Here is an 11,177-nt window from a genome sequence, read left to right as displayed (position 1 = left end):
TTAAATAACTTTAATATGTGCCTTTACATTCTTAAGGCACATATTAGAAAAAACGATTTCTATATCAATGTGTATATCATCAACCACAGATTGGGCATCTACATGTGATACACATCTTATCTTTATTAATTCAAAAGACAATACTCAATCGAGGGCGTGCCACGTCATTAATTCAGCTTTTTTTTTTAAATACATGTTACGGTGGGACCCTTTAGTGTGCAATGTATTTATTTCTTCAGAATTCCGGCTATACAAACATGCGACAAATTCCGTCTTAGAACAAATACTATGAAATAATACTATGAAATAATTTTATACATTTCGAATAAATGAAATTAATGGCATATAAGCGGAATGAATTACAAATCGAAATAAATGAAACTAATTACAAATAAATGAATTACATAATTTTTTTACAAAAATTAAATAATAATAAAATTACATAATTACGAGAAGGAATTACATTTAATTACGGGATTGAATTACATATAATGCGAATAAATTACATTCATAATTTTTAAAACTAGATAGTACGATATATTTTAAAAAAAAAGATATCCTTTGTTATTTTCTCTTAAACCATTGCATGTGAACACGTATTTGTAACAAGTTTAAACATTAATTATGTAGATCGCTGATTTAGATCAACTAGATAAGTACAATAGAAATGCAAAAAAAAAAAAAAAAAAAAATACATCCAAAAACATTAATACCGGCCCAAATGCATACCCTTGCAATTTTGCACGGGTTTAAAACTAGTATCGACATCATTTGATGTGGTGAGCCTCAACATCTCGAGTCATAGCAATGATAAAGTCCATAACATCAGTAGGGTACGGTCCAAAATCATCATTCTTCTCAAAGTCAATTTCCCATTTAATTGCATCAATTTCACCCTTTGGTACCACATGCAGCGTGTAAGTAATACTCCGAAAGTCTTTAAGGAGATCTCCTTCTATCAGTTTGAATTTCACCAATTTTTTCTCCTCGTCTAATTCTTCCACTATGTTCTTCGCTACATATTTTTTTCCATCTGTATATTTATTTCATGCATGATACAAATAATTTAATCAGCTCATCTACTTCGTCACAAATTAATGTGGATAAATATTTCGGGTGATCTTGATCAATGTTGTTATGATCGCGATCCACTTTGGTGTTTAGGTGATTAGTATAAAATGAATTGAGATCACCTGTCTACTTTTATGTCTCATCTTATTTTAATCAATGGGAGACTAGATTTGCATTGGTATCAAATTGATCGGATTGGATCATAGGATCCTACAAACTAATAACTAAAACATAATTACAATGTTGGTGTATGGTAAAATCTCAATATTTAAATCTTAAAACACTTATAATCATGTGCCGACAATGCCCAAGTCATTGTTATTTCTTACATGAAAATCCCCTATTTACTAAATGAATAGGCATTCTCACAAATTTTCCCTTCAAAAAGCATATTTCTAAATAAGGGAAGTAATAACAATTATATATATATATATATATATATATATATATATATATATATATATATATATATATATATACATTAACTAAGTAAGCTAACTAATAAATATAATAATTTATTTCATTAACTTATTATCTTTTCATTAAAATTAATCTTTTCATCAAATTATATTTTTTTGACTAAACTCTAATCTATAATCTTTTAATTAAAATATTTTAATTAAAAAAATTGTTCAAACTATGATTTACTAAATATTTTACTGCTTCTATTATTTGGGAATGATTTGACTCATACTATGTATAAAACAAAATTATAAACCGTTTAAATTACTTTCGAGACAACAAAATGAGAAAATTTATAAATTGGAATCATTAGCTTTGGGGTATAAAAAATATTATTGACAAAAATATATTTCAACATGCTACTCAATTCTTTTAATTATTTCAGTTTCAACTTTTTATTTCTCAAAGCAAAATGCGATGAGAAAAATGAACAATTAATGAGATACCACTATTATATATCTAATTTAGTAGAAATAAAAAAAGCTTTATAAGCCGTGCATTTAATGCACGGAGTTTAACCTAGTCCCCTTAAACTAAAGAATAAGAAATCTGTAATTTTTTCCCGCCTAACTTAATGCTGTTGTAAATGGGCTTTCTTTTATGTTATCTTAATTCAATAGATCCAATAGAATAGGTGGGCTAAAGATAAGCCAAATTTAATGTGTATATCATCTCAGTATAGGATGAAAATATGTGGGCCCAAACACTTAAGCAAATTACAAAATGGAATCTCATTAAGCATCCAAATAATATTTGCCATAATTGACTTTTCGATCCTACTTTAAAATATAAAAATTTGTGTGTCATCCTCTATCTACTAGAAAAATAGATGGATTTAGAGATTTTTCCGCTCAAATTATTGTCCTAGAAATTGGCTTAACATTTTTGGATATTTTATATAGTTGGGTTTTTCATATACTCTACAACTCTTATGTGTCAATCTTCGTAGAGAAATTTATTCTACCAATTATTTTAAACTACCATATATTTTACATATTCTATCATATACTTTCAACTACTATATATTTTTACTAATATTGATTTATTATCAATTTTATTTAACTATAAATGTATCTAATATTTAAGAAATATAGACCGCAACATCAAATTTAACAAGTTAATATAAATTTTACCTCTTAATACAACACAAAAATAGAAATGAATGTAATTTTTACCTCTTAATACTATCATTAATAATAATTGTAAACTATAATATTGAATTTAAACTTTAATTTCTAAATGCTAACTTTTCTACATAATTACAATCTAAAAAAACCGTCCATTTGCACGAGATCAAAACGCATATCTTATCTAATTGTATTATAAATGTCATTATTTTACGTTTATATTGCGCTTTTAGTAGATATAATGATATAACAACAATATTTTTTTTTAAAATAAAGTTAATAATAAAGTTTCAGTAAACCGACAATCTTATTAGGAGTAAAAGTTTTAAACCTTCTCTTTTCTACCTCTTCTCTTATATCTCTATCTAAAAAACCGCGCGAGTGCGGGATCTATACTAGTTATATTTAAAATTTTAGTTACTGAAAAAATGATTCTATTACAGACACGGAATCTAGTTGTAAGGTTGTAAGATCATGTTAAGTAACTACTTTCAAAATGTTTAGAATAGTTACAATCGTAAGATTCTAAGATCCTACTTATAAATGAATCGGTTGCCACTTTTTGGATTGTAATAAAATCGTAACATCATCCTATGATCCGGAACGGTCCGTTGTCAAATGTACTTTGCCATTTAAAAAGCACTTTTTTTAAAGCACTTGAGACAACTCATATTATTAAAATAATACCCTCACATAACCATGGAGATTTGTTTTTAACTGTTCGTGTTATCATTTTCTTGTTTTAATGGTTGAGTAATGACGTTTACTTGGAAGGCTTGTAAATTAAAAAGTTTACCAAACGAGAAATTATGTAATTATAACGACGTCTTAGAGTCATGTTACTTTTATAACTCAGCCTTGTCAACTCAAAACGTTATCATATTGTATACTTTACCAGTTAAATGAGTCGAGATACATACGTAGTGTATTATATACTATCTTATAGAAGTATAAAACATATACAATTAGTATAATCAAGAAAAAAAAGATTCTTTACCATGAGTGTACTCCCACTGAATAATAGAACCAGGTTTACCAAATTCGCCCTCATGAACCTCACATCCATGAATCCTATGAGGAATAATGTTACTAATATGGTGTGGTTTAGTCCCAAATAATTCATGGAACACATCTCCTGAGTGCTTAATGTCTATCTCAACTTCCAACTTCCCTGTCACACCCATTCTTCTAATTATATTATTAGAAAGAAAGTAATTATGAAGTGAGACTTATTAATAGAAATTTTGGTTTGAGGTGATGAGAACAAAAAAGGAATGCCCCTTTTATAGAAATTTTGTGTGAGGTGTAGTTACACTAGCTATCTACTCTTTCACCCCAATAATTCTTGATTTGATTGTATAGTTAGCTATACAGGTTTTCTTTCAGATGGATATAACCGTTTTAAGAATAAAATAGATCAAATAATATTTCACTTGTATACAAATTTTTTATTAATTTCAATCCAAATTGGTTTGTCTCAGGGGCGTCTCGAATAATTCGGAGGCCCTGTGCAAAATGAAAACAGAGGCCCTCAAAATTTGTGAAAATAAATAAAATAAAAATAGTTATGGCAAGGCTTGAACTCGGGTGGCATGGACAATTAAAACATGTTTTCACCAATGCGCTATCACACTTCTGTTAATATACATGGAGATTATTATGTATATATGACTAATGTTTCCATAATTTATACGAAGACGAGGCCCAAAAATTTGGAGGCCCAGTTCACGCGCTCAGCCCGCACTTGGTCATAGCCGCCCCTGGTTTGTCTTATATATAATATTTAACCCATTTTTAACTTAAAACGGATACTCATATACCTGTCTTAATAAGAATTTGTGTAGCTATACGGTAATGTTGGTTGAATATCACATCGTAGGCCAAATGAAAAATTAATGGTGGAGAATTATCCACAAAATACACCATGTGATTTTCCTACAACTAGTGTCCACAAGTATGGCCATTAATTAGCGTGTTCACTCTTACATACAACTCTTAAAGAAAATATCCTATTTGATTAAATTGGATTAAATTGTAGGTCTAATTAAACACATGTATAGTGAATTAAGTATAGTGAAGTGGGAGCGAAATAAAGTGTTCTTTTTGGCAATACCAATTAGTAAACTGGTTAAAAAAGTGTTAGCAATACTAATTTCATGGGTTATATATGTTTTGCCTTTCTCAAAAATACAAATTCCTAAAATAAAAGGCTAAAAAGTAGAATCAGGCTATTTTGAAAATATTTTTAGATAATTTTCAATTGCTGAAAACAAGTTAAACAATATAGAAAACCAACTAGGCTCATCCCATTTAATGGTTTTAGAAGTCGTGGTTTTAAAAAGCGTGATGTCCTCCTTGACTATAAACGCATGTATTGGCAATAAAAAGCTCGTATAAACAAAGCTAATTTTGGAGATAATAATACTAAATATTTTCAAAATCATGCCAAAATTAGACATAGTAGAAATGGTATTAAGCAATTTATTAATAAGGATGATGTTTTCTTTATTGATCAAGATCTCATTCAACAAAAAAATATCTAATGAGTTCAAACTGAGGTTTACAAAGAATCAACTTTTCATTTTGATAAAACTGGGGATTTTAGGTCTATTAGTGGAATAATAACTGATGAAGATAACAATTTTCTTACCAGTAAGATTAGTAAGGAAGAGCTTAAAGAAACCGTTTTCAATTTAGCTGCAGATAAAAGTCCTGGACCTAAAGACTTTCCTGTAGAATTTTTTCGAAAATACTGGAATATAGTAGAAAATTCTGCTAATAAAGCAGTTTTAGCATTTTTTTCATTCTGGTAAACTTCTAAAAGAAGTCAATCATACTTTAATTTTATAGCATTAATCACTAAAATTGATAATCCTCCATCAGCAAACCATTTTTGGCCCATTAGTCTTTGTTCAACAATTTATAAAATTATTTCAAAAAATTTAGCAAATCGTCTCCAAAGTGTATTACATAAGGTTATACATCCGTATCAAGGTGCTTTTACACCTAATAATCGTTTTATTCAAGATAATATCCTTCTAGCACATGAGATCTTTAACTCTTTTAAGCGTAACAAATGTATAGGAGGATGGATTGCTATTAAACTTGATATGGAGAAAGCATATAATTGACTTGAATGGAACTACATTGAAGAGAGTTTTACGCAAATGGGTTTTAATTCTACTTGGATTTCTTGGATTATCGAATGTATTAAAACTGTTTTTTTTTTTTTTTTTTTTTGAAACAACCCCAAAGCGGGTTTACCTCATTTCATTGATATCACTAAAAACCGACGACATAACATGTTCGGGTAGCGAACTATCCCAAAATTGCTTACCTATGAGTGTCGAATCAAAATGGGCAAGCTCATGAGCTACACCATTAAGTTTTCGACTTACAAAAGACCAACAAACATAATCGAAATCAGAACAAAAATAAAGAATGTCATCTAGCAGTAAATGAAAGTCGCTATTTCCTTTCTCCTTCGTCTTCAAAGCCTCAATCACCGTCTTGCAGTCACTCTCGATAATAATACTCGTGTGGCCGCGCCTCCTTGCCTCTTTAACGCCTTCAAGAATTGCTAACGCCTCCGCCAGCCGTACCTCCATCTCCTCCATCCTATGCTCCGCCATTCCCCACACCACCTCCCCTTCACTTCCACGACAGATTAGCCCAATCCCCAATCCCCAGCCCTCCTTTACCCCTGCGTCAGTGTTCAGCTTCACAAAGCCTGTCTCCGGTTTCTCCCACTGTCCACCACCTCCTACTGCTACCACTCTCCCCTCCCTGTTGTGTATATCAACCTCCAACTCCCGCCTCATTCCCTCCACCCTCTTAACCACCTTCGACACCTCAATCTTCTCGTTTTCAAACACCATTTTATTTCTTGCTTCCCACATCGCCCAACACCCGAAGATGAAAGTATCTATCTCGCTATCCCCCAACTCCCTCCACACATCCTCCACCCACTCCCTCACCCGCACATACCCCTCCGTCCTCCTAACCTCCAACCCCAACCTATCCCACACCCTTCCCGTCCACCCACAACCCCTTACAAGATGAAGACTAGTCTCCAACTCGCAACCACACACTGGGCAACCCGCATCCACGGAATGGATTCGAGTAGCTATGTTCGTTTTTGTAGCAATTGCCTCATTACAGAACTGCCACATAAACACCTTAACTCGGGGCCAAACATTCGCTTTCCAAATACGGTTCCACAGCGCCTTTTCCCGTATACAATCCGATGACCCAACTGCCTCCCCTTCTCCACCAAGCAAAGCTCTGTATGCGGACTTTACCGAATAGTCCCCATTCTTTTCGAGGTCCCATGTCCATCCATCCTCAGGTCTCGTGTTGCTTATGCGTATCTTTACGATTCGTTCTTGTTCGAAAGGAAGAAACAATTCACTCACCTTAGCCAAGTCCCACGAACCTCCATCAGCCGACCACAAATCCGCTACCATCATATCAGCCGGTGCTTCACCTCGCGGGGAAAGGATCATCCTTGACTGTGTATGTGGAACCCATGGATCAGTCCAAACTTTCGTAGTCAAGCCGTCTCCTATGCGTCTCCGTACACCCAGTTTCAACACCTCTCGGGCTTCCCAAATTCCTCGCCACGTATAGCTAGGATTATCTCCAAGGTTAGCTTCCAAGAACCTACCCGTGGGGAAATATTTACCTCTAAGAACTCGAACCATGAGGATAGATTTATCGGTCAAGAACCGCCAAGCTTGTTTTCCGAGAAGCGCCATGTTGAACTTATGAAAGTCCCTAAATCCCAGGCCACCCATCCCCTTCGGCTTACACATCTTTGACCACGCAACCCAAGGAATTTTCGCCTTACCCCGAGCTGCTCCCCACCAAAAACGCGAAACAAGGGACCGAAGTTCGTTACAAAAATTATCCGGGAGTTTGAAGACGCTCATAGCATAGGTTGGGATTGATTGGGCTACTGCCTTTATCAACACTTCCCGACCTGCCTTCGAAAACAACTGCCCTTTCCATCCTTGTAGCTTCTTCCCCAGTTTATCGCGTACAACATTCGCCACCACACTTCTCGATTTGCCCACCATGGTCGGCAACCCCAAATAACGATCCTGCCCATTCACCATACGCACCCCCAAAACTTGGGTAACCCCGCTTTTATCTCGTTCTCTTGTCCCCCGGCTAAAAGAAACCGTTGTTTTGTCGAAATTAATGACTTGCCCCGAGGCTCCTGCGTACTCATGTAGGATTTCCTGCACCTTAGTCGCTTCATTAATCGTTGCCTTCACAAAGAAAATACTGTCGTCCGCAAAAAGCAAATGCGTTACCATAGGCGACTGAGGGGCAACCCGTACACCATGAATAGACCCAATCTCCGCTGCCCTTCTCATCATACTGGATAAGACCTCCGCACACAAAATAAACAAATATGGGGACAGCGGATCGCCTTGTCTAAGTCCTCGCTTAGGGCAAAATTCTTCCGTCGGGGAGCCGTTGATAAGAACAGAGAAACGCACCGAAGTCACACATAGCATTACCCTATTCACCCATCTCGTATCCATTCCCATTCTGATTAAAACTCTCTCCAAAAAATTCCACTCCACTCTATCATAAGCTTTAGACATATCAAGTTTGAGAGCCATATACCCATTCTTATGTTTGGAATTTTTCATATAGTGAAACATTTCGAAAGCAACCAGAATGTTATCAGTAATGAGACGACCCGGGGTAAAGGCACTTTGATTTTCCGACACAATCTCACCCAAGAAAGTTTTAAGCCGGTTAGCTAACACTTTCGACACCAATTTATAAATTACATTGCATAAACTAATCGGGCGAAAATCAGTCATTTTATCCGGAGCCTTCTTTTTTGGAATTAAAACAATGTGAGTTTTATTAATACCTTCCGGGAAAGGAGCTCCTCGTAGAATGCCTATCACCGTTCGAGTCACAGCTTGTCCCACAATGTGCCAATAGGTTTGATAGAACAACCCATTCATGCCATCCGGTCCGGGAGCCTTCAATGGATGCATTTGATTCAGCGCGGTCACAACCTCCTCCTCTGTATAATCGCATCGAAGAAGCATATTCATCCTCTCGGTAACCCTCCCTTCTACTCCATCAAGCGATGCTCGAACCCGCCGGCTGCCCCGTAGCAAAAACATCCTCAAAATACTCCCTAGCCACCTTAGAAATGTTATCCCTGCCTTCCCAAACCCTACCCTCATTATCAACTAATTTGGCTATATGATTCTTCTCCTTGCGTTGTGTTGCTTTTCTATGGAAGAATTTCGTATTCCTATCACCCTCCTTAAGCCAAATTGCCCGTGATCTTTGCCTCCAAAACAGCTCCTCTTGCTTTAACAATTCCGCTATCTCCTTCACCACCGCCTTCCTCTCCATTACTGCCCTCCTCGACCTCCCCCCCGCATTCAACACCTCTAAACGCCTTCGCTTTTTCTTCAAGTCTCTCATCACTTTGCCTATGCTAACCCCCTTCCACTTTTGTAAATCCTCCGCACACCGAGCTAATAAATCAACCAGGTCCGTGCCCCCGCTATCCCAGGCCTCTTGAACCACTTCTTCGCAACCATCCGCCCCCACCCACATATGCTCAAACCGGAAAATTTTATTAACCGGCTGCTCCTCACGGTTTCTACGCACCATACGCAACAAGATTGGGGCGTGGTTAGACCACTCACGCTCTAGATGGGTAAGCTTAGCTCTCGGAAACAAATCGATCCAAGCCTCATTGCACAAGGCCCTATCTATTCGACTTTGCCTATTATCGTCATCCGCCTGTCCATTGTCATATGTAAACATGTACCCCTCAAACTCGACATCCCTCAATCCACAATCGTCCACTGCTTCCCGGAAATTATTCATTTGTCTTTGTGGTCGCACTCCCCCTTTCATTTCCGTCGCAAAGAGTACCTCGTTAAAATCCCCAATACACACCCACGGACCATTATATTGTGTTCCTAGTAATCAGAGCAGTTCCCACGAAAGATGCCTCTCAGAAACACTCGGCCACCCATAGAAACCCGTCGCTCTCCAAGACCCATCATCCTCCATAATCTCGAAATCCATATGGTGAACCGAAGCCGACCGAAACGTACAACGAACATGCTTCTTCCACATAAACGCCAAACCCCCAGACCTCCCCACACTATCCACCTCCATTCCCTCATACTCATCAAAACTAGCCCTAACTCTCCTAAATTCTTCACCGCTAAGCTTGGTCTCGGAGAGAAAGACCAAGGCGGGGGCCTCTTTCCGTAGTAAATTACGGAGACCACTAACTGCAGCGGGATTGCCCAGCCCCCTGCAGTTGAGACTTAAGAGATTCATTGGGCCCGACGGGGTTGAGCGCCCTCAACCTCCGCCTCAGATGAACATACATCCATGATTTTCCGATATTTAGACACCCCATCCTCACGTCCTTCACTCCCCAGCACACTACAACTCCTTTTTTCACCCGTATGCACCATACCGGTCTCTCTTCCTCCCTGTCCTCCTTCCTTTGGCTCCTTATATTTCCTCGTCCACTTCCTCGCCTCCCCTCTCCCCTTTTCACCTTCCTGACCCTGCCCTACACCAACCATCGCCACTATCTCTCCCTCCTCCTGCTGCTCTCCACTCTCCACTACGGTATTCTCCCTTACATCCACCTCCTCCCCACCCAACAAACTTCCTACTGTCTCCACGCTCTCCACATTAGTTTCCCCTCCTTCTCTCATCCCGTCATTTTTCCTACTCCTCTGCACTTCCTCTCTTCGCCTCAAATTTTCAGCACTACACTCCCCTCTGCCCTCCTTTACCACACTCCTCGATTTGCCTTTAATAGATATGCTTTGGAGTTTCGCTATCATATTCGAGACTGCCTCCTCTTCATAGCGCCTTTGCTCTTCTTCAAAAACTCCAAACAATGCCCTAGCTTTTGTATGATTGACCTCAGCCATGGTTTTCACCACCCTCCGTGGTGAGGCCCTCAAATTTTGGCTAAATCGAAGCTCCCCTTCTTCATATGGCCCATCGTCGCAATCCTTTTCTCCGTGTCCTAAGACTCCACAGCCGTAACAAAATATAGGAAGTCTTTCATACTTCACTTCAAATTCGACCTTCTCTCCCTTCGCTAGTATAACTTTCACAGAATCACGCAACGAGGAACGCACATCGTGTAGAACCCTAACCCGGACAGCCCTCTCCACTTCAGGCATTGGCGCTTCATCGACTCCCACATAACGGCCTAACTGCATTCCTAGTCTCCGAACATTATCCAAATTCGTGCGTCCCCTCAATGGCAAATCATAAACCCTAGCCCAAAACGGAACATGGTATAGTGGTGTATCAGACACTTTACCATCACTTATGGGGTCATTAAAGCACCAAATGAATTTATCAAAATGCCACGGTTGCCCATCGACTACCTTAACTTTATCGCTCTCAAGTTCAAACTTGAAAATGAAAATCTTATTTTTAACATCAATTAGGTTTCCAGCAACATTACCTTTAGGGTTCCACAAT

General features: G+C 37.6%; 2 protein-coding genes across 2 annotated transcripts; both read right to left on the bottom strand.

The window, feature by feature from the left end:
* Positions 1–451: 451 nt before the first annotated feature.
* LOC141647347 (MLP-like protein 43) lies at positions 452–3,926 on the bottom strand. The gene is made up of 2 exons (XM_074455489.1): positions 3,658–3,926; positions 452–1,033 (listed from the first exon to the last, which is right to left on the bottom strand). The coding sequence occupies exons 1-2, from the start codon at positions 3,842–3,844 to the stop codon at positions 768–770; spliced, it is 453 nt and encodes a 150-aa protein (XP_074311590.1). The 5' UTR covers positions 3,845–3,926; the 3' UTR covers positions 452–767.
* A 4,845-nt stretch (positions 3,927–8,771) lies between these two features.
* LOC141648785 (uncharacterized) lies at positions 8,772–9,536 on the bottom strand. Its single transcript, XM_074457502.1, has one exon. The coding sequence runs from the start codon at positions 9,534–9,536 to the stop codon at positions 8,772–8,774; it is 765 nt and encodes a 254-aa protein (XP_074313603.1).
* Between the last annotated feature and the right edge of the window lie 1,641 nt (positions 9,537–11,177).

Source organism: Silene latifolia, chromosome 3 (assembly GCF_048544455.1).
Source record: "Silene latifolia isolate original U9 population chromosome 3, ASM4854445v1, whole genome shotgun sequence".
In the NCBI taxonomy this organism is placed as follows: Eukaryota; Viridiplantae; Streptophyta; class Magnoliopsida; order Caryophyllales; family Caryophyllaceae; genus Silene; species Silene latifolia.
The sequence above is the reverse complement of the archived record's forward strand: the minus strand, read 5'-3'. Positions and strand labels throughout refer to the sequence as shown.